The sequence below is a fragment of the Tiliqua scincoides genome, chromosome 6 (assembly GCF_035046505.1).
Source record: "Tiliqua scincoides isolate rTilSci1 chromosome 6, rTilSci1.hap2, whole genome shotgun sequence".
Taxonomy (NCBI): Eukaryota; Metazoa; Chordata; class Lepidosauria; order Squamata; family Scincidae; genus Tiliqua; species Tiliqua scincoides.
In genome coordinates, this window is record NC_089826.1 from 20,559,277 (window position 1) to 20,583,198 (window position 23,922).

At 42.8% G+C, this 23,922-nt stretch overlaps 1 protein-coding gene across 1 annotated transcript in view; it reads left to right on the top strand.

The window, feature by feature from the left end:
- Positions 1 to 23,922, top strand: part of NFKB1 (nuclear factor kappa B subunit 1) — an 87,208-nt gene that overhangs the window by 13,602 nt on the left and 49,684 nt on the right. Inside the window, exons 2-5 of the mRNA XM_066631639.1 lie at positions 8,919 to 8,971; positions 10,782 to 10,863; positions 13,815 to 13,855; positions 18,786 to 18,884. Of these exons, the coding sequence (XP_066487736.1) occupies positions 8,927 to 8,971; positions 10,782 to 10,863; positions 13,815 to 13,855; positions 18,786 to 18,884 (267 nt within the window). The 5' untranslated portion in view covers positions 8,919 to 8,926. The remainder of the gene's footprint in view (positions 1 to 8,918; positions 8,972 to 10,781; positions 10,864 to 13,814; positions 13,856 to 18,785; positions 18,885 to 23,922) is intronic.

Sequence of the window (23,922 nt, forward strand, 5' to 3'; positions counted from 1 at the left end):
TGAGTAAGCAAACTGCCTTGGCTCCTGGTCAAGTCAGGCAAAGGGGAATGCTAGGCTGGCTTGTATAGTCCCAAGCTGATGAAAGTGGAGCTCAACAAATGCTCCAGAAGGCAGCACCCCCCAAAGAATAAAACAGGCTTCAGCTGGTAAGGTCCATTTTATTTGTTTTTAGACTTGTAAAGCCAAGTGGGTCCTGATAGTGCTATGCTTGAAATAAAGAGTTTACACTGAACTGGGCGCTGGGGAGGGCTGAAAATCTCACTGATATTTTTAGTGGTGTTGGGATGTTCTTGCAGGCAGGCTACAAAGAAAATTCACTTGGTGGAACAGGGCTGGCTTCCCTTTATTTAATTATTTGTTTTTTAATTAAAGTTTAATTATTTATAATTTATTTTATTGTGCTTGATGTCACTTCAAGCCATGGCATCACTTCCAGTGGGTCCTGGACAGATTGTCATTCTAAAAAGTGGGTCCCGGCATTAAAAGTTTGAGAACCACTGCCTTAACTCAAAACAGGTCAATTAGACATTCTTGGGGTGGGGGTGACACCCTAGTGACCAAAATTCTGAAAATCGTGGTTTTTAGGAATAATACCATCATGTTATATACCATTTGATGCAGAATTTCATCCATTGCTTGTGGGGAAATATTCATTGCATTTATTTTCTGGGCATTGTTATTATTCATTTCAAATCCTGAGTTGCTTAGAGGAAGGGTGGTATTAAAATGTGAATGAATTATTAAATAGTAATAATTAATTTAATTAATTATGTCATATGGGGTAATAAGAATTTTTGGGCCCTGGGTGTCAAATGACCTAGCTACACCACCAATTGCAAACTATATTAATAAAGCAAAGGGAGGAAAAAGTGGGGAGGGGATGGAATGACTAGGATAGTAATCTGTACTGTGAGAATTCATGCTACAAATGCGCATACAAGTATCCCTGTTCATGAATTGTTTGGAGGGCAAGATATTTGAACTATCATTCTGTGTATGTTGTCATTACATAGATACTTAGATATTAATAGTATATGGCAGTGGTTCTCACACACTTAGCACCAGGACCCACTTTTTAGAATGAGAATCTGTCAGGACCCACCGGAAATGATGTCATGACTGGGAGTGACATCATCAAGTAGGGACATTTTTAATAATCCTAGGCTGCACTCCTACCCACACTTTCCCAGGAATAAATCCTATTTACTATCATTGTTAAAAGCATATACAGAATAGCCTGTTAAAAGTACAGATCTGTATCATTTCCCCAAATGCCGACCAAATTTAAATTTTAAATCCCCAAATTTAAAAATAAAATATTGAAATGAACAAGGTCCCACCTGAAATTGGCTCGCAACCCACCTAGTGGGTCCCAACCCACAGTTTGAGAAACACTGGTATATGGGACTAGATTGGTTTTAGAGCATTTTATAAACTATTTTGCACTTGTAATAAACTATATTTCACAAATTACATTAAGCAATACTTTAGGGCCCAATCCTATGCATGTCTACTCAGATTTAATTCCCATTAAAGTCAATCGGGCTTATTTTCATGTACATATAGATCATGTACGTATAGGATGTACGTATAGGATTACAGCCTTAGTTTAGTTAAAAAAAAATAGTATCACTGACTAAGGTTTGATACTTGGTAATGTGAACAATGTTATATTTCTAGTAACCAGACTCCTACTTGTGTTAATCCAGCTTTATATCATATCTAGGCTCTGATTTCCCACATTTTTGTGCTATTTGCTTTCAAGTCAGGGCTAAATTTATTGTGGAGGACTGCAGCATTATTTTTCAAGCATCTGGTACATAAGATGCTCTGTGAAAAATTGAGGTTTGTAAAGTCTTGGCATGAATACAGACATAAACCTTTTCAGCGGTGAGTGTCCTGTGGGCGTGTGCTCCTTGCATATCCAATATACATACAGCCTTCTTCCCTGGATTTGACTTGAGGGAACCTGCTCAGAGTTGACTGCCACCTTCGTTTGCACAATGTTGAATGGCTGGCCTTTGAATCAATCATGAAGCAACTTCCCCACCCCTATCAAAGCCAGTTTCAGTAAATAAACAGCTCATGAAAGATTTAAAAAAGAAAATAAAGCATTGAAGAAAGATTTGAGTGGCTTAACATGCCGGATATTTGGGAACACAAAACACACAAAGCAGTTTTCTTGAAACCTTTGGATTGGGTGATTTCAATCCAGGAGTGTGTCAGTTGAGGCTGAAATGGAAGGGTGAGTGAGAACAGAGCTTACCCCACTGCTGAATTCACATGCTCTCCTTTGAAAGTACCGTATATTAATCTCCATTCACTTGTATACAATTCCCATTTTTAAAAAACAACTACCTTTTATATTTAAATCCATGTTGCTATAGCATATTGTAGGCTTTTTTCCAGACAGCCCATGCTTGACCAAGGGATTTTATCCTTGCATAGGGGTTGCAAAATAACCCTTTGTTTGCTACTTTGCAGCTGGAGATTACATGGTATCGCATTTGATTGTCATTATAAATGGGCATTAATCCATTTATCTTTGGCTTTCCACATTTGAGAAAATATTTTAATATACTTAAAGATTTGAAGCTAACAAACAAAAGACATGCCAGCCATAAATACACTTACCTAAAAAAAGCTGCTCAGATTTCTTGCTTCCAAGTATGTTTTGCTTAAGGAAACCCACTTTCCTAATGTGGTTTCTGGAGTTAATGTCTCATTTATGTCTTTACCGGTAATCTCCTTGCCTTTTGTATTCATAATTGTCCTTAAAACATTCCACATATCAGGTAAACAGTAGTTTGTATCAAGTAGACGATATTGCTAAATTCTGACAGGTTGCAGTCCTGTACTTCCTTACTAGCGTTTAAGTCCCATTGAACACTGTGTGTGAATACTTCACTTCCAAGTAAAGATGGATAAGACTGGGTTGCATGTTGCATGTACTTAAAAGATTTTAAGTGATTCATTCTTCCGAACTGGTATATAGTCACTTCCAGCTATTTTTGCATCAATCGTTGATGCTCAGTGTGTGAGGGTTTTTTTCCATTTACTGTAAATCATTATAAATTTATAATCTGACAAAAGATAAGAACCACGGTCTGCTACACTGTGGGTTGCTTTGCACAAGCTCTTACCATTTTGCAAAGTTTCAGGGTTTTTTTTTCCCCCCTTGGCACTGCATAACAAACTTGTTTTTGATTTGGGGGGGGGGAGGAAGGAGACAATTTGCTTTTTCATAGTTGCTGCAAAAGAAGTAACTTGCAGCTAATCGTACATGTGAAGCTGCTTGGAAGTGTTCCTTCTTAAAACTGTAATTCCTTTACCCTTAGCTCCTTATTCCACACCATTTCCAACAAGGCCAGTCCATCCATGAAGCAACATGAAATGGTTGCATCAAGTGGCAAACTAGGAAGGGAGGCAAACTGAAGAGTCCACAACCTGTCTACGACCCTCTCCAGCCTGCCATTCCAATTGGTGCTCTGATCCTCTTTGGGCCTGCCTAGAGCAAAATGGAAGAGGATCAGAGCATGGGGGAGTCAGATCCCCTCTCCTTGACAACTCAGCTGCTTATAAGAGCACCATGTGGATGGGAAGAGGGAATCTGGAGACCGCTCCCTCTTCCTTTAGCTTACTTGGGGCTGTGCTCATGTGTAACTTCTCTCCTCTGAGCAGTTTCTGTTTAAAAATGAGCAGGAGTGGAGCATGCTGGGTTCCACTCCTGTTCATTCAAAGCAAAGCAGCATAGAGGAGGGAGGCTGTACACTGATAGCAGTTTCAGGTAAACGAAGGGAAGGGGGTGCCCCCCCTCCTTTATCCATTGGGGAAGAGGTGCTTGCTTTCTCACAAAACAGGGGGTTCTGATGGTGGGGAGGCATGAGCCCACTCCTAATTCCCTGTGACTTTAACTTAGCTACACTAGTGTACATGTGCTGTAAGTTGCATCTACAATTGAATTTAAGATGAAAAGTTAAGGTAAATGAAAACTGAAAAACACTTTTCTCTTAGCTGCATTTGCTTCATATTTTTGTCCCCTCTCCCTGCCTTAGATAACTTGGAGAAACTTGAATCCACAGTCATTTTTCTGTGAATCAACTTGACTAAACCTGACTACAGGCAGCTTTTGATTTACATGTGGGTTAGATTCCTGAAAAATTCCGTGCAAGGACTTACAGGCTCTCAAACTCTACCAGAGAGTTTGAGAACCACTGGGTTAAGGGAAGAATCTGTGAGTATTCACTTTAATGCATGGCAATTGCAGAGGCAGAGTGCTGGGACTGAGGCTACCAATGTTGATGGCTTAGTAGCCATCACTGGTCAATCAGGTTCAGAGCTGGGGGGAGGGGACTTTTGTGTGTGTTGTTCTTAAAAGCCCAAGAATGAGTCCTCCCACCCCTGCTCAAAGCTGTGAACCCTCCCATGCTCCTGCTTGAATCCTGGAGGGTCTTCACTCAGCTCTTGAGTCTCTGGCTGCAAGCACTGGCTGCACCTGTCTGCCTGTTGTGAGTTTTTTTACCCAGTCTTGTTTGGCTGGCAGACTTGAATGGATTCTGCCTGCCTGGAATGGACTATGCCTTGAATCAGAGGCAGGCAAATAATACAAGTAAAATAAGACAGAGCAAAAAGAAGACAGCATTCTGCAAGGGTTACCTGTACTTGTAATCAAATATATATGCAGATGTCTGCCACTTAACAACCTTCTGCTTAACGAGGGTGGTGGTCAAAGCACAACAAAGAGGCTCTTAATGAGGCAATCTGGTTTCCCATAGGCTGCAGCAGAGTGTCTGTTTATACATCAAGGAGGCTCTTCATGCAGAAAAGCAATCAGTCTCTAGTAGCCTGTGCAGCCAGTAAGTGTCTGGCAGGGAGTGTCTGTTTACCCAACAAAGCCTAGATTAGGCTGAATATTTGCTTAACAACCTAATTGCATAACAATGATGATCAGAGAAAGTATCCCTGTCCTTATGTGGTGTACAAACCTCCTCTACTTCTCTAGTTTATTTGGCAAATTAATGGCACAATGGTTGCTTAGAAGTAAGCTCTGCTCTGTTTAGTGCAACTTACTCCTTTGGAAGTATGTTTACAGTTGCATCCAAAATCAGATAGCTTACCCAACCAAGAACAGATTATTTCATGTGTATTCTAAAAGTTGCAACACTTTTAGAATACAATTGCAACAACCTGAGTAACAGAGCTATAAGTACTTTCTGAACTGTATATTAATTCTGGAGCATGACCTCAACCTTACATCAATTTTTGGAAAGTATATTTATAATTTGTCTTCATTTTTGCCTGCTTTTTTCTTGTCTGAACTTAGACAACAAATGATTCCAATCCATTGTTGCTTTGTTTTGCTTTTTTGTTTACTGTTCTTAATGGTTGTAAGCTGTCTTGGATGCCTTGACTGGGAGAAAGGCAGAATAGAAATCCAATAAATAAATATTGCACTGAACAGTGTAGTCCACGCATTATCTGGCTTACCCCACTTTCTAAATGCCAGAGGGATATAGTTATCCACTGTATTCTATTGACTATACCCAGTGCTTTTTTTGTTTAAAAAAAAATGTGCAGGAACTCATAACTTGTTAATCATTTATTTATTTATTTATTTATTTATTTATTTATTTATTTATTTTTAAACCATTTTTTATTGGAGAAATAAAGTATTTTTTATGCGCTTCCTCCCTAAAGATGAACTTACTTCTGAGTAGACATGCATAGGATTGGGCTGTCAATCTCCACATCCCTTTCACCCTAGCTACTTTTTCTACACACGGGGAAAAATACTGTACAGGTGCACTTGTAGCATGTAGTATGTAGTGTGGCACTACTTCGAGGAGAGGAAGCAGTGAATGGATTCCAGAAAATGGTTTACATGAGTTCCATGTAGTAAAATTACTCTAAGCAACTGTGGAAGTAAGAACAAAAAAGGAATTCTTACATGAGAGAGGTCCTTAGGTGCACACAGAAACAGCTACGTTTGCAAACAAGCGATTAAATAAGGTTTAATTCAGGTATCAGAATACTCTGTGTCTTTGGGAAGGTACTTGGCATGCAATTGTATGTTCTCTGCTGCCCTGAGCAGCTGCTGTGCATTGCTGGAGAGGAGCTGCAAACGCTTGCTGGCAGAGGGCATGCTTGTGGGGGAAGGATGAGGAGGATCTCTGGCAAGGCTGGACAGCATGTTGTACACACGTAGAATCCCTTTTCACCTGCCCTTAGCATGTGAAAACGGGTGCAGATATATATCTCTGCCAGGATTAAGAGCCCAATCCTAGGTGTGTCTACTCTGAAGTAAGTCTCATTCTAGTCAATGGAGCTTACTCCCAGGAAAGTGCCTAGGATTGCAGCCTAAGAGCCCAATCCTATGCATGTCTACTCAGAAGTAAGTTCCATTATAGTGAATGGGGCTTACTATGGATAGGATGGCAGCCTCAGGGCCCAATCCTGTGCCTGTCTACTCAGAAGTCAGTCCCATTAGAGTCAATGGGGCTTCCTCCCAGGAAAGTGTGGAGAGGACTGCAGCCTCAGAGCCAAAGCCTATGGCTGTCTCCTCAGAATTCAGTCCCATTAGAGGCAGTGGGGCTCACTCCCAGGAAAGTGTGGAGAGGACTGCAGCCTCAGAGCCTCTCCTCTGCCTGTCTCCTCAGAAGTAAGTCCCATTAGAGTCAATGGGGCTCACTGCGCCCTCACACTTGTCAGCCAGAGTTGCCTGGTGCAGGAGGAAGCCTGCCTGGGAAAGGATGGGGTGGGGGGAGAAGAGGAGCCCTATGGGGGGTTTGTGCTGGGCTGGACTGGGCGGGGGAGGCTGGGGGGACCCTCGTTCAGTGGCTGCGCTTTCGAGGGGAGGGAAAGAAGCAGGTGCCGGGCTGGGAGGTGGAACTGAGCATGGTGGCTGCTTGTTGCGGGGGAAGCCCATCAAAAAGGTGCATAAAAAAGGTGCCAGAACGCTGTTCTGGTGTATTCCATTAGAAAAAAAGCCCTAACCATACCTAACCATGAGTCCTTTTTTAGTGGAATGGTAAAAAAACATATTTTATTCATGAAAGTTAAGTTCATCATAAAGTAGTTGGACAGCTACTTCTACCATCATGAGGATGGCATCCCAGTTTCTAACTTGCCAAAACAGTTGTGTGAATTGCTGTGAAAGAGTTTGTTTAGAAACACTTCTGCACTTACCGCAGACACTCGCCTATAAGTCGATCTCACCAATAAGAGGGCAGGTTTTGAGCCCAAAATCATGGAATTTGCTATGACCCTCAGATAAGTCGGGGGGGGGGGTTAACTTAGGGAGGTGTCTGACTATAATTTTGTCTGATTTTACCCAAGGCCAGATCCTGAAAAATGTCCAGTAATTGTTACCTAAGAACTGTACCATCTAATTTATTAAAAATAAAGTAAAAGATCATAAAATACATTTGTGTACATGGAAGTGGGGGGGGGCAGATCTCTATATAGATATCACAGCAACACCAGTGCAGAAGCCCTTGCACACTCAGAACCAACAAATGGAAGTGGGAGGGCAGATCTCCATAAGTACTAGTAGAAAAACAGAGGAAAGGTGTGGGGGTGGGAAGATCTCTATATAGACATCACAGCAACACTAGTGCAAAAGCCCTTGCACACAGAACCAACAGATGGAAGTGAGGGGGGGGCAGATCTCCATACATACCAGTGCAAAAACAGGGGAAATGTGTAGGGGAGGGAAGATCTCTATAGAGACCTCACAGCAACACCAGGGCAAAAGCCCTTGCACACTCAGAACTAACAAATGGAAGTGGGGGGGGGGTAGATCTCCATACATACCAGTGCAAAAATGGGACTTACTTCTGAGTAGACAAGCCTAGGATTGGGCTCTAAGTATACTGGAATCAGCATCCCCTCATAATTCCTGGAGCCTGAGGAGCCAGGGTATGTGGGGCAGTCACCCAGGCAGATGGAGGGGGCCATTTGCACCTGGGGGGGACTTAGGAGGATGGGCAGCTGTGCCTCCCCCCAGCCTGCGCCTGGCCGGTTGTGCCTGGAGCCTCTCAGGAGCCCTGGAGGGGGCAGGGCATGTGGGGGCAGCCTCCCAGAGATACTCCCTTGCCTCTCACAGCTCTCAGTCTGCACTCCCCGCCACAGACCCGCTGCCTGCGGGGGCAGGGAGCGGGTGCGTCCTCGCTGTTGCCGCTACTCACTGGACCCACAGAGAGCAAGGAGCACTCAGGGAATGACCTGCCCTGCCCCGCGGCTGTGGCCAGCAGGGAGGAAGGCGCTGGGGAGCACCTTGCAGGGAGCAGCACAGGACGATCCCCGCGTGCTCCCTGCCCTCCGCTGGTCTGGCAGTGGCAGCGGCAGCCAGGACGCCCCTGCGGGCGGCAGGACTGTGGTGGGGTGTGCTCATGGAGGGCTCTGAGAGGTGTGGGGGCACGCCAGCGGGCAGGCTGACCCCCGTGCCCTGCCTCCTCCCAGGCGCGACAGGCAGGGTGCAGGCTGGGGGGAGGCGCAGCTGCCCATCCTCCTACCAAACCCCCCTGCAAATGGCCCCCTCGCCCCCTCCGTCCGCTGGGTGACTGCGGGGATAAGACGAGGGGGGCGATTCTCCCGTGAGTTTGGAGCAGAAATTTATCGCCTTATAGGCAAGTATCTACTTTCTGTATCTTACTTTCTGTAAGCATATGAAACCAAATTCATTCCTGATACCAGGAGAATAACAATGGAGGAATAACTTCAACCTGCAAGTGCTATTCTTTTGTAGGCCTTACCAGGTGCTAATGCAGCATTTCTGAGAAAGGTGTCATATACAGTAGTCGTGTGATTTTCCTGGCTGCCATGGAAGCTTTTATTTTCATTTTTTTTCACTGACAGTTTTGTTGATGCAGGTGCTTTTGCAATAATGCATTAACAAGGTATCTGGTTAATAATTTCAGCTCTCAGAATGGCAGATGAGGGTGCATGGGAGAACTTCATGGGAGAACGTTCGGTGAGTATGTGTATCAAATGACAGCAACTTAATATGAAATTAGATTGGATATTGCAAGCTGCTGTTCATGCATTACATGACCTTTAAAACAAATGATGAATGAAATTTTGGTGAGAGTGCAGAATGTCACTACACCTCAGTTACTAGAAGGCTGAGTGCTGTTCAGCTGTTCTATGTCTATCTCTTGAATCTTTGTTGTTGTCAGGCAGAATAACTAAGCCATAAGCATTGCCTTGTTTTTAAGTTACTGTAGCATGTTTTTAGTTTAAAGTTTCTCTCATTCACAAATTTGGTACATCACCTTACAGTATATATATTTTTTCAATGAAGAATGATTCTGGTCCATCATATTCTGTTCATAGTATCTGCATTTCTGTGGGAGAAAATGCTGAAGGAAATCAGAGATTGGCCAAGATTAAGTTAAATTATCTGGTTAAATCCTTATTTTAAAAAAATGCAAAGCAGACTTTCTGAAAGCCAGACTTACAAAAAATATTTGCTTGCGATTGCATTTTTAGTTAATGTATCCTGTATGAGTCATAGTTATGGTTTAGATGTTGCTTTAATAGCTCTTTAATGAGTGGGAGTTGCAACTTCTTGCCACTCGCTGGGTTCCTTGTGTTACATTTTGGTCGAATTAGTGAAAGGCAAAGTTTCCAAATACGCAGCATCCACCCACTATAACCTGTGAAGCATAGCCCTCAGTGTGTTGAATTTTTTTTAACAGCATTGTCTGGTGGAAGCTGCAGTCCTTCAGATGTTACTGCGGAAAGATCTCTTTAGAGATCTCTTTAGAGTTCTTTGCTTATTTGCAAACACTCATACAGTTGAATACACACTGTGAAGTACCAACTCTTTATATATTTCTCCCATGCATTTTGCATGTGTTTGTTTAAAATGTGATTTGATTAATTGTTTCAACCAATTGTTTAATTGTTTCATTTGTTTAACAGCAGCATGAATTTTTTGGGAGGGTAAGACTGCAATTCTAAACATACTCAATAGGTAGTAAACCCCACTGAATACAACAGAATATTCTTCTGAGCAGGGCTGATCTTAGGGCACTGTGGCCTATATTGTGCTATTGGGCCCTGCTTTCTTGGAGGCCCCGCAGTGGGCCATCTCCCACTGCCGCAGCCAGCATTTGGCAGCCTGGGAGGGCAGTGCGGCAAGTGGGAGTGTGGGTTTGCTCCCATGTGACTATTTGACCTGAAATGGGACTCCCTGAAGTGGTGGTGACAGTATGTCACCACCAACCATTTCCAGGTGCCATACTTTGCAACGCAGCACACTTGCTGTGGCTGCCTGGTGAATCTGTGGCCATGCAAGCACCCTGCATTGGGCCCCACTTGTCCTGAGGCCAGCCCTGCTTCTGAGTAAATATGCGAACAGCTGATTTACTAGTTAATATTTGTATAGAGTTAAGCACTGCTAGCTGAATCTTACTGGCCTCTGAAATAATTTCTCAAAAAATTATTAATTATTAATTAACAGTATTTATATACCGCTTTTCAACTAAAAGTTCACAAAGCGGTTTACAGAGAAAAATCAAATAACTATTGGCTCCCTGTCCCAAAAGGGCTCACAATCTAAAAAGATGCAAAAAGAACACCAGCAGACAGCCACTAGAAAAGACACTGCTGGGTGAGGTGGGCCAGTTACTCTCCCCCTGCTAAAAAGAGGAGCACCCACTTGAAAAAGTGCCTCTTACCCAATTAGCCTCTTATTAGTGCCTCTTATTCAATTATTACCTTATTACCCAATTAGTGCCTCTTATACAATTAGTAAATTGTATATGTTATGAATGCAGATGTATGGGAACCACTTCATGGAGATAAATCCACTATTCAGTAGCACAGCCATGATTTCATCAGAACTGCCCCTTCGCACAGGTAAGATCCATGGAATGGTTCCTTGGTTATTGCTGTTTAATAACCATTAATAACCATTTTCATGCTTTCTGAAAGCATTTTTGTGAAAGGCTTATTTTTGTCTAAATTTGCTATAATGGGTTACTGTGTTATTAAAGCTGCTCCTGCCATGTATTTTTTTCCACGGAGTATTGGCTTGATGGCAGTTAAATTCCTAACAGAAAGGAACTGGATGGAGTTGTTCTCTTGCCTCACCAGTGTCAGCGGCAGCTCTAGGTCTCAGCTGTAGAAGTGTCACTAGGGTTTTCATCACCCACTGTGAGAGCTCATTGCATCACCTCCTTGATGGACTGACTTTCATACCAGACCATACAGAATAAATTGCAATATCATGTTCACAACCAAAGTGCAGTGGCGTTACTAGGGTTGGTATAACCAACCATTAACTTTATTTATTTTGATATATAACAGTACAGGTCACCCAACAAATCCATAACCAATAAAAAACCAGTGGCCAACTTGATGACATTCACCCAACTGAATAAGAGTTCTAGTATTAGCTCTGATACATGGAAATGGGAGCTGACTCATACTAACTTTTTATTGGTTCCTGCTATGTCATAATAACACTACGTTGGTTCTTGGAACAATCAGTCACTTTTGAGTTGAGGAAATCTACTTTTTGTTCCTTAAGGCAGTTTTTTTTTCCTTGTTAACTGGCCATAACTCTCGATGGAATGCAGATATTTCAACGCAGTTTCTTTCATTGAATTCTGCATTAAATTACCCATCAAATGATATACAACATGTTTTGGCCAGTGGTGGTGTCGCCCCCCTGAAAGTGACACCCGGTTTGGTCCACAGCCCCTTTGTAATGCCATTACAACAGTAGGGCAGAGAATAAATCATACCTAGAAACACTCACTGTGCAGACCAGATGCACTGATCCTATTTTGGATGACAAGATTTGAGTTGGGTCTAAAGTTACCAGACCTTGTACCTTTATTAGATATGTAGAGGAGTAATTTTCAGCAAGAGCAGTTTCTGCCATAATGGTTTTGCAGAAGTGTAAAAAGCTGCATGTGGCAAAATTGTACTCTCAAATTTCTCTTAAGAGCATAGGACCTTTGTCCCATGTTGAATTGAGCAACACAAGCTGGCACTGTATTTTGACTATAGGATGATGTACTGTCAAATGATTTGCTAACAAAAAAGGATTAGTACAACTAATTCTTTTTTATATATAGATGTCAAATATTTGGAAAGTTTTGGGACTTTCTGGCAATAAACACCCTGGTTCTCAAAGATGAAAGGCCAAAAGTTTTTTTGTTTGCATAGTCCTATAAGAGGATTAAAGCTTCCTCAGTCATCCTAACTACAACACCGTGGATCACTTGGAGTGTTTTTGCACATTACAGACAAGTGGGGAGAGAAATAGGAATGAGTTGTACTCCTTCTTATGGTGTCCGGTATAATAGTGGTTCCCAACTGGGGGTCATGACCCCCCCAGGGCAGGCTAAACCACTTCATTTCCATTTAAGGGGATTGGCAACTCAACAACGAAGGCAGTGCAGGGAAAAAAGGGTTTTCCACTTACTGAGTGTCACACCGTCCCTCCAAAGGGTCCAGGGGCCCCCTCTACGGGCCTCTCCACACTTCAGAACTGCTCCCTGAAGCAATTGCGACTGACTTCCAGTTTTGCAATGAAAACACAAAGCACATACATGCCTCATGTGAGAGTCCCCAATTTTCCCTCCTGATTGCAGTTATTCTAGAGGGTCTGACAACCCTTGGGGTCAGCTTTTTCTGGGGAAAAGGGATCTATTGCAGGAAGAAGGTAGCTGAAAAGCCACTTTGCACATATGGAAAACTACAGTATGACAGTTTGGATCCTGGCTCATTTGAATCTCAAAGGAGTAATCAGAAAACCATACTGCAGTGGTTTTCAGACTTGGGTGTCAAGATGCCCCAGCCTGAGAGCCCTGGGTAGTTCTCCCTTAAGGGGAGGGGCAGGGGGGAAGGCAGACACGTTGCTCAACATTGCACCTCTGATCTGGGTGCAGGGATACGCTGCCACTTACCCCTGCCTGCAGCAGCCTCCCGGAGGTTGGGGGAGCTGGGCGCCAGCCTCAGCAGTGCAGGGCCCTCTAGAAGACTATCGCGATCACTTCCAGTTTTGCAATCGTGAAACAGGAAGTGGTCGCAGTCGTTTTCTGGAGGGCTCTGTGCTGCATAGGGAGCCCTGCTGAGGCTGGTGCCAGGCTCCCCCAACCCCCAGGAGACTGCTGCAAGCAGGGGTGAGTGGCAGCGCACCCCTGTGCCCAGATCGGAGGCACGATGCTGAGCATCGCGTCTCTGCCTTCCCCCCGCCCCTGCTGCCTACAGCAAAGACTTAGTGGCTCTCAAACCACTACCATACGGTATAAAGCAATTATAAATAATTAACAATAAACTGTACCACAGGCACAATCCTTTGCATGTTAACTCAGAAGTTCCGTAGTGTTCAGTGGTTCAGTTCAGTCAAAGGCTGCATTCCTATATACACTTACCTGGGAGTAAGTCTCACTGAGTACAGTGGGACTTAATATTCAGTAAACATGCATAGGATTGCACTCTATATATTGAAACTGAGTAGCAGCATCAATTTGTATGTGGTGCATCTCTGTACTTGATAAATATATAGAATGTTCATAATAACTTTCTCACAAACATGTTTATAATGGAATGAGTAAACTTGGCAGACCACAGGATATCAGTATTGATCTGTTAAAGATTTTAGTGGAGCAGAACCAAGGTCCTCTCAGTGTAATTTATTGGTAAACCATAAAGGTTTTAACCAACCAAGGTCTTATGGCTGTTTTCTTAAACCAGGCATTATATGCCAAATTGTGGCTTTGTAAACATTATGTAATATTCTTACAAGATTGTTTAACGTATCTCAATTTTCTTTTCTTTAAAAAAAAACAAACTAGCTGATGGGCCATACCTTCAAATTGTTGAACAGCCTAAACAGGTAAGAAAATTGTCTTGATTTTTGTTTTTTTGGAAACTAAGGAATCTGAATTAGTACAGTAATACTAGGTACAGAAACGTTTTGATTGCATTTCATGCCAAGCCAGCCACATTATTGGTTATCATTGTTCTTTTGTTGATGTAATAATTTTTGTTTTGTGAGCATATTAAGAGATATCTGAACATATGGCAGAAAAGAAAATGCTCCCTTATCCCACCCAGCAAAAAACGTTCTTAATCAACATGCCTGGTTTTTGGCAGGGCCTTCTGTGTGCAAATAGTATAGGAGCCCACAGTTTTATGGTATTGGTACCATACAAAATTCATGTTTATCTAAAACAGTGGTTCCCAAACTGGTGGGTTGCGACCCACCAGGGGAACCACAAGCAGGGCATTCCCGCGTAAGGGGAGTGGCCCTGCTATAATGGCAGTGACAGTGCTGCAGAGATCACAGCGCTGCTGCCACCAAGGGGCTTTTTCACTTACTTTGGTGGCAGCGTTGACCTTCTGCAGGGTCCTGAAGGTTCACAGCCCTCTCTGATCTCCTCTGCCCTTATCTCCAATCTAAAGCTACTTCCAGTTTCTGGACAAAACAAGCAGTAGTTTTAGATTGGAGATAAGGGCTCTGTCTCCTTTCCACAGTGCCCTGAAAGAGGCCAATACTGCCCCCCTCCCCGGTAAGTAAATCAAGCCCCTTGGCTGGCAGGCAGCTCTTCGATCTCTTCAGCACTGTCACTGTCCCCTCCCTGCCCTCACAAACATGTACCTGGTTCCCAGCTTCCCTGTAGGAGTTTGGGAGCCACTGCTCTAAAGGCAAATATAGTTTTGTACAGGTGAGAAACCACCTTAAGTTGTTTTGTTGTTCTTTATTCACTTAGTTTCAGCACTGATTACCTTGCTGGATTTGTGTTCTTAATTCTTTTTCATTTGCCTAGTGTTCTAATGTGCAGCAATTTTTTGCTCATCACAGCAACTCTTTAAAATTAGATTAGTATAATTACCAGTCTTATGTGTGGTGAATTAACTGTAAGATGCAGTGATGTAACTGTGACCATCCAGGGAATACACAACTGGGTAGAGATTTGATTAAAAGTGATTATCAAATTGGAGATTGATGCAAGCTATGAGAAGTTATTACCTCAAGAATTTTTAGTCATGTTAGAATAGGGTTGCTGCTTTATATAGAGCATACAGTGACTGGAAAGAAACCAGGCATGTCCCATATTTACTGTTCTCATAAAATTGGAGTCAGAACTGTGGAGAATTTGCATAAGACCATAAGAACAGGCCCGCTGGATTAGGCCATAGGCCCATCTTGTCCAGCTTCCTGTATCTCACAGTGGCCCACCAGTTGCCCCAGGGAGCACACAAGACAACAAGAGACCTGCATCCCAGTGCTGGCCCTTGCATCTGGCATTCTGAGGTAATGCAATATTCATACCCATCCAAGCAGCTTGAGCGAAAGTTCCTGTATGGTGAGTTCCACTCACCTGTATCGTGTTTCCCTCCCCCACTCCAACTGGGCGAATAAGCAGCTTTGAAGCCCAATCCTGACCTCTCCAGCGCTGGTGATACCACTGGCCTCTGGCTGTTGCAAATGTGCTGTAAAGCACATTTGCGGCACTCGGGGAGGAGGGAGTACTGATACTGACCCAGTATCAGCACTGGTTCTCAGCACTGGGAGGACACCCATGACATGCTAAGTTGCACCGTTGTGCAGTGGTGTGGCTTTTGGTGGTGGTGGGGGAGGCATTCAGCAGCTGGGAGAGGGTGGAACGGGGGAAGGGACCAGCCTGGGGGAGGGGTGGGAATGGTGGAGGTCTCCTCCACCAGATCTTTTCCCCTGTGTCAGGCTGCAAGACCCAGAGCTTCTCAAGTCTGTGCCGGCAAAATATTTGGTGCAGGCTTGAGTAGCCCCATTGTGGGATCTGAGGCTTTCCTCAGGGGAAGGGAATGAAAGGCCTCTTCCCCAGAAGAGACCTGTGGTTGCCTCCCTGGCCCTACTGAATAGGAGTAGTAGCCATTTTGGTGTCACTGTAACCAGTGGCACCGGGGAGGATAGGATTGGATTGTTGGAAGCATCAGTTTAGATCAGGAAAGTGGCAGCATCACTATTTCAGTTGAAAACAAATCTTCACCCACTGTTCTTTCTAAGGTAGTGTTTTCCAAACATTTTTGACTGGCAGCTCCCTTGACCTGCTGGGCCATTGGCCACGGCTGCCCCTTTGGGCTATAATCTTATACATTATATAGGGTGACAGGTTTTTGTAAGGATTCCACAGCTCCTCTTGCTGATTTTCACAGCTCCCTGGGGAGCCACAGCTCACAGTGTGGGAACTACTGCTCTGAGATGTGTGGCCACATTGCTGTGCACTTGCCAGCTGAGCTCTGTGTGGTGCAGAGTTCAGCAACCCGGAAGACTGGCGATGTGATTATGTCATTGCTGAACATCTGGAGGCTGCAGAGCTACCAAAGAGGTCTGTACGCCTGCATGAACCCCTTAGAGAGGATGCTGCCTTCTTCCCAAGAACCATTCTTCAGAAAATGTGGTCATGGATCCCCTGCATCCCATCGATTTCAGCCCATTTCATGTAGTCTGTTACAAATATTGGTAGTAGGAGGATGGTGAAATTCAGCTGAGAGAAAGTCAAGGCCCTATTTCAGTGGGACTGCAGTGCCATGCATGCTTATCTGAGCATAAGTCTTGCTGAATGGGGGGGGGGTTTCTTCTGGGAAAACGTGCTGTAAACTTACTTCTGAATAAACATAGGATTGTGCTGTATTACTAATTTGCTATATGCTGTATGCTCTTTGCTGTATTATTAATTTGCTATACTAATTAATTAATATTAATTTGCTATTTGACTTGAGTAGACCCCACGTCTTTGCCTAAATTTGAAACACTCGTTAGAATGCTGAAATGTTTGCAGCAAATTGTGAGTGAGAGCCAAACATCTGTTGTAATTTTAAAATGGAAAAAAAAAAAGATTTGAACTGGGTAGCTTGTGCCTAACTTAGAGGCTGGTTACTCATTTTGAAAGCAACTGTTAGAGTAGCATGCCTAGTTATGGATTGTTATACAATTCCCATTCAGAGAATCTGCATGTTAGAAGCTTGATGCGTGGTTCTCTCTCTCTCTCTCTCTCTCTCTCTCTCTCTCTCCCTCCCTCCCTCTCCCCCCCCTTTTGCCTGCCTGATCAAGGATTTAGGACAGTTACAGTATAACTTTCCCTCAAATTTTACAGGTAATTGTAACAATGTTGAAAAGTAGGTTAAACTGAGAGAAAGTAACTTTCCCCAGACCATCTTTACAGTGGATAGCAGTGTTCCATGTTACAAAAATTCAGCAAGGGAAGTCCTGCCTTGTGGGAAACATTCATTCATTCTAAAATCAATATTTTACCAGATTTTGCTGTTGTTCCTGTTAGAAAAGTTACGTGTTTCAGAAGCTTTGATTTGTAATCTCTTTTGTCTTTTACACTACCTCTATTAGCCTGAAATACAGCATTGCTTTTACTTGTGAACATATGAGTGTAAGTAGTTCTGGGGAAGCAGCTTCTTACACCCATAAAAAGAGAACATTTTAGATTAAATATTGCATTTATTAATGGGTTTTAACTTTGCTCTCAGCTCAGAGTTATGTTAAACATAAATCAATTCCTTGTGACATCAGGATTAAAGTCATGCATACCCTTTCAGCTGTAAACATTGTTTATTTCCATTGGTCATCTTTTTCTGAATCAGCTGGCATTTATTAAGCATTTGCTTTTGGGAATATCATAGTATATAATTTTTGTTTTTTATCTGGTTATAAATAACTTTTTAGACAATTAATTCCATGTAACTCAAAAACTTGCAAACACATATGATAGAGCAGTGGCTCTCAAACTTTTGGCACTGGAATCTGTGAGGACCCACCAGAAGTGATGTCATGACTGGAAGTGACATCATCAAGTAGGAAGAGTTTTAATAATCCTAGGCTGCAATCTTACCCACACTTATCCAGTAGCAAGTCCCATTTACTGTCATTGTTAAAAGCGTAGACATAGTAGCCTATTAAAAGTACAAATCAGTAACATTCCCCCTATGTAGTCACATATCAAGGTAGCATCAAGTCTAATATATTAAAAATACAATATTGAAATGAATGGAGACCCACCTGAAATTGGCTCGTGACCTACCTAGTGGGTCCCAACCCACAGTTTGAGAAACACTGATTTATAGGATTGTAGCCCTCAACAAAGCCACCAGTCAAAAAAGTTTGGGAACCACTGCTATAGGCAAATAAAAGGTAACATCAAACTGCTGTTAAAAGCCATTTCTCCCCAACATTGCAAATAGGTAACAGGGATCAAATGTGAACATTTGTGGGCTGGGCAGAAATGGGTTAAGTGTATCATTCTCTAAAATCAATATACTTATGAGATTGCTGCAAATTTAGAACACAGAATGAAAATGTTGTTTATACTTGTATATTATTGGTGTTTGAAATTTACTCACTGTTGTTTTTTTTTTGCAGTATGATGGGACAAAATATTTCTGTGATATATTCAGACATTATTTGTCATGGCTTGCTGTGAATTTTCTTTCAGGATATTTTAAATCTTTTTTTTAAATTTTGTTAATTCTGAGCATACAGCATAGTAACAGAATACATCTCATAAAAAGATATAGTAGCTTTTAGAAGTGGTGTTATATATAAAAGTGTTGTATAAGGACAGAGAAAATGAATGAAGAAGAAAAATGGATGAACTTCTCATTCACCTATTTATTTAAAGAAGCTGGAATGCTGTTACAAATTCAGTTGCAGCACAATATGTACATGCAGACATGTGTGCTCTGAAGTAAATCCCACTGTATTCAGTGGAACTTACTCCTATGAAAGGGTGTATAGGATTTCCGTCATCTTAACCTTTATAAATTCTCTGTAGAGGGGATTTCGGTTCCGATATGTTTGTGAAGGACCATCGCATGGTGGACTTCCAGGAGCATCTAGTGAAAAGAACAAAAAATCATTTCCACAAGTGAAAGTAAGTTCATTATTTTATTTGTCATTTATGATATTTAACTTAAACCTGAAGTGGTTTTACTTAACATTCACTATATATTTCAATATAGTCTTCTAAGCTGAGAAATTGTGGCTCAATAGAGTAAGCGCCCATTTGTTTTGTGGAGGTAGTCACCAGTCTAAAAAGTTTGGGAACCACTGTTGTATTGTTTGCCAGCCATTGCATTAGTGATGGAATGCAAACCAATAAAAAAATGATCAACCGTTTTCTCATTAGTCTTTATTTTTAGTTACATTACTACTTAGGGCAAACTAAACAGTATGGTGGCAGTCATGTTTGTTCTTATATCTGCCCTGTTCCTGTATAAAGATGGCTGTGGAAGAATCTCTAATATTTATAATGAAATGGACATGCAACTTTGAGTTTTTGGAGCCTCCTTCTTCTGCTTCCTGCTTCACTTCTAGTACTTTAAGCACATTTTTCCTGTCTCCAGTGAACAGAGTAGGAGAGGCAAGTCCCTGAAACATGGGAGTGCAATGAGATAAGGCAGGGTGGAGGAAAACTCTCCTTACCCACACACATTCTTTACTTTGTGCGTGTAATATATGTATTATTATTATTATTAGCTTTATATACCCTTGCTTTATATGCCTATGGGTCACACGTGAATACACCAAACATGGCTGCCCATCAACATCTACTTTCATCCTGAGAATATTTCCCAAGCTTATTTTGGAAAATACAGTTATGTAAATGAACATTGAACTAGTTCTCTCTGGAAAATTAAATATAGATAGAAATGTTACGAGGTCTGTGGAAAGAGAGCCATGTGGTTTGTGGTTTTATTAGTGTGCATGTGTTCTTTTATCCCCACTTCATCTTTCTTTATATTTGTGTCTTGTCCTTTATCATGGTTCAGCTCCTCAGTCTTTTAATAACATGATTTTTTTTTTACATTCTTATTTTCTGCTTTGTATAAATCCTTCCATGGCAACACCTGTTAGGAGAGGCTGGCTAAAAAAACTACAGGGAAGTTCCTCAAGGCTACTTACTGGCTTGTTGGTGCCTGTTCTTGTTTCAAGTTAAGCCAGTAGGAGGGAAAAAAATATTTTGCATATAGTTTTCCTCCTGTCTACCCTCCACCCAGGTACTTCATTTTCATGAATGACAAGATCATAGAAGATGAGAAATCTTGTGTTGTTCCTCCAGTATATTTACCAGAATGTTCTAAATCATGGCTAGTCAGCACAGCTTTATAGTATATTGGAGCTTACTGTTGAACTCAGGAGTGGAGAAACATAACCATTAATAATGTGTAGCATGGGAAGCTTATAATTCTGCAAAATGTCAGAAATCCCACTTACAGCCCAATCCAATACTGGGGCCGTGCTGGTGGCCCTTGTGCTGCCCTGGCAACAGCTGATGTAAATGTGATATAAGCACATTGTGGCAGGTGGGAGGGGAGAGGCGCAGGAAGGAGGATAGCAGAAGGGCACAGCGGTAAGTATTCCACCAAGCATCAGCAAGGAACTTCTGTGCAAGGGGAGGGCTGGGGAAGTTGGGGAGGGGTGAAACTGGGTCAGGGAGGGCAGCCCAGGGGCCTGTTTAAGCCTGGGTGGGCGGGGATGGAGGCAGAGGCTGCTGCCAAATCCTATCCTCTCTGCTGTGCTTTGGAGCCCAACACATCCGATCAGTTCTGCACTAGCTAAATACCTGGTAGACCCATTCCAAGTAGACCCATTGGGGCTGCTGGGGCTCTACATGAGTTAGTTGTTTTTATAATTTTATGCTGTATTTTATGTATTAACTTTTGTAAGCTTCCTTGAGCTTTGGGAAAGGCAGGGCATAAATAAATAAAATAAATAAGGGAACTGATGCAAGGACCATACCGTGAGGACACCTCTGGCTGCTTCTCCAGCCCCACAGTATACTGTGGCAACCGTTTCGGTACTGCTGTACCACAGGGCAGTGGCCAGGGATTGAACTGGGCCGTTAGCCCTTTTATTGGTGCACTATGGTCTTTGAGGTTGGGCGGCACCGTTGCTTTTCCTTGGGCCACAAGCTCTGCATTCAGTGAGATTTCGGACTCGTGTCAATCAGAAATTGAAGTGAAATGGAACTCATTCATTCCTAGTATGATTGAGCATTCTTGAGTTGAGTCGTCTCCTCATAGCATGAACTTTTCATTAAGAGAGCAGAGTGGTTGCTGCTTTCCAGACAACCTGCCACTCCCAGTGGCCACTTCCAGCAGTGTACGTAGTAGACTGAGCTGTGAATAGACTTCCCCTGTGTGAATCTTACTTCTGCCATGAACAAACCAAACTTAGGCAAGCAACTTCCTCTCAGCCTCAGCTGCAGTAATATCTTACAGGGTTGCTGTAAGGATAGCATCAATACCTGTGAGGCACTGTGCACACTCAGAAACCACTATACAGATGATGATAAAGATGATGGTTGCAAGTTTATAGACCTCATGTGGGAGGGCAGCATTACCAAGAAAAAAGCATGCATTGTAGGCCAGATCAGAGGCAGCAGCAACTGGTCCTATACCAGTTCTTGCACTGAATCGTATGTCCTGTTCGGTTTTAATTTAATTGGTCTCACAGCATGCTCTAGAGCAGGGCTGTCCAAACTTTTTGGCAGGAGGGCCATGCCATCTTGCTGACACTGTGTCAGGGGCCAGGAAAAAAAGAATTAATTTACATTTCAAATGTGAATAAATTTACATAAATATATTAGAGAGAGAACTTTTATAAATGAATGAAGGTCTTGCAATAGCTCAAAGGCATTGTGCAAAGCAAGGCCGGCCTTTCCTTTGCTGCCGCTACTGCATCACAGACGTGAAACAACAAGCAGTGGAGGGAGCCCTCATCCTACAGCCCACGTGAGAGGGCAAACAGTTGCCCTCATGCTGAGAGCAGTTGCATTGGGTCAGCACAGGCTCCAGCAAGTCTCCAGAGGGTCAGAGACTCATTGGAGACTGGGGGCTCCTCACAGGCTGGATTGGTAGTCCCTGAGGGCCGTAAGTGGCTCCTGGGCCAGGGTTTGGGCACTCCTGCTCCTGCTCTAGAGGAAGGTATAAAATAAATAACCTGTCCATTATTATACTCTTTCTGTCGGTGGGTTCAACTCTGTGTTCTTCTGTTACTATGAGTAGTTTGAGAATGAGCCGCAGGTGAACACTAATTTTGCTGCCCTTGTGCCTTAGGCTTATTGATCAAAGAGATCAATTTGGCAGTAGCAAGGATTCATTGCTGATGGTGGTTCATATTACCATAAAGAAATGCATTCATGCGTAAAAAATTCATAGTAGACCAGTGTTTCTCAAATTGTGGGTCGGGACCCACTAGGTGGGTCACAAACCAATTGCAAGTAGGTTCCCATTCATTTTAATATGTTGTTTTTAATATATTAGACTTGATGCTACCATGGCATATGACCACATTTGGGGAAATGTTACAGACCTGTACTTTTAACAAGCTACTATGTATATTCTTTTAACAATGACAGTAAATGGGACTTACTCCTGGGTAAGTGTGGGTAGGATTGCAACCTAGGACTGTTAAAAATTTTCCTGCCTGATGATGATACTTCCGGTCATGGCATCACTTCCAGCGGGTCCCAACAGATTATCATTCTAAAAAGTGGATCCCAGTACTAAATGTGCAGTAGACCACTGCAGTAGACCAGGAGGGTGCATGGTAGAAAGCAGGGACATGTGTTCAGGGGAGGCAGAGCCTCACCTTGCCTACTCGCTTCAGCCTCTCTTATTATTGTGTGCACTCCACTCACCTTCTAAGGGGCTGTGTGAACACAGGGGAGCCTGAGCTGCTGCTAGATGAGCGCTGCATATGAGACCTGAGTCTCCTCATCGATGATTCCCTGAGATTGCATATATGCTCCACCCAGTTTCTGAGTGGCTGGTTGATCATTGGAGAGGATCTGTTCTCAACTAGTCCCTCCCTGTATAGAGACTTAGCTGAAGCAGCAAAAGCTCCGCCTCCCCAGTGATCATGCGTATAGAAGCTCAGTGAGCTGGAAGTTTGGTGCCGACATCATACTTCCAGGTCATTATGCTCTGCACGGAGTGCCTCTCCAGTTTTGGATCTCACCACGCATCACTAGTAGAAGGACCCTTGCCCTTGAATTTCTTGTTGCTGTTGAATAACAGTTCTGAAATTACAACCTCTTTTGCTCTGTGAATTTGTCAATAATCTAATCCTATATCTTTGCTCAGCACGATGTCTGGCAGCATCCTGAACCATGGAGAGTCCAGCAATTATTGACCACATTATGAAACTTAGGCCCAAATCCTAACCCACTTTCGAACACTGGCATAGCTGTGCCAGTGGAACGTGTGCTGTATCCTGCAGTTGGGGGGCACTCATGGAGCCTTCCTCAAAGTAAGGGAATGTTTGTTTCCTCACCTAGGAGCTGCATTGTCGATGCTGAAAAGTGGGTTAGGATTGTGTCCTTAGTTGTACTGTCTTGAATTACATTCAGGCATCTGACAAGCCTTATGCATAATATTGGTGTGTGACTGATTTGAATATGCTGAACGCAGTCACAAGATGTTTGCAAGGAATGTCATAAATGGGAGCTCTGCCACTGATTCAGGAAATTTGAGTTTGACTAAAAGTATCCTATGACCTCCTCCTGCAACAGGACCCTTGCTTGCTATTTTATAATCTTTCTGGATTTGTTTTGTAAAAGTTTATGCTGGTGAGATGGAATGTCATGCAAGGAACAAAGCAGTTTGCAGTTCAGGATCTGAGAGGGAAAGGAAAACTGTCAGTTTGGCTGAAATTAAAGTTGCGCACAGGAAGTAGATGAGGAATGGGAAGAGGACGTGGGAGATAAGGACAGAAAACCCAGAAGGAAGGGTGAAAAGGGTGAAATGAATTGCAAATGAGGAACCTGGAGGAAGAATAGGTCTACGCTTATGAAACTTAAATAAAGGATCTAAGGAAGAAAAAGAGATTAAGCACAAGATTGATAATTAGAGACAGGACACTGGAAAACATCAGGATGCAACTGGAAAGATCATATGCTATAGGAT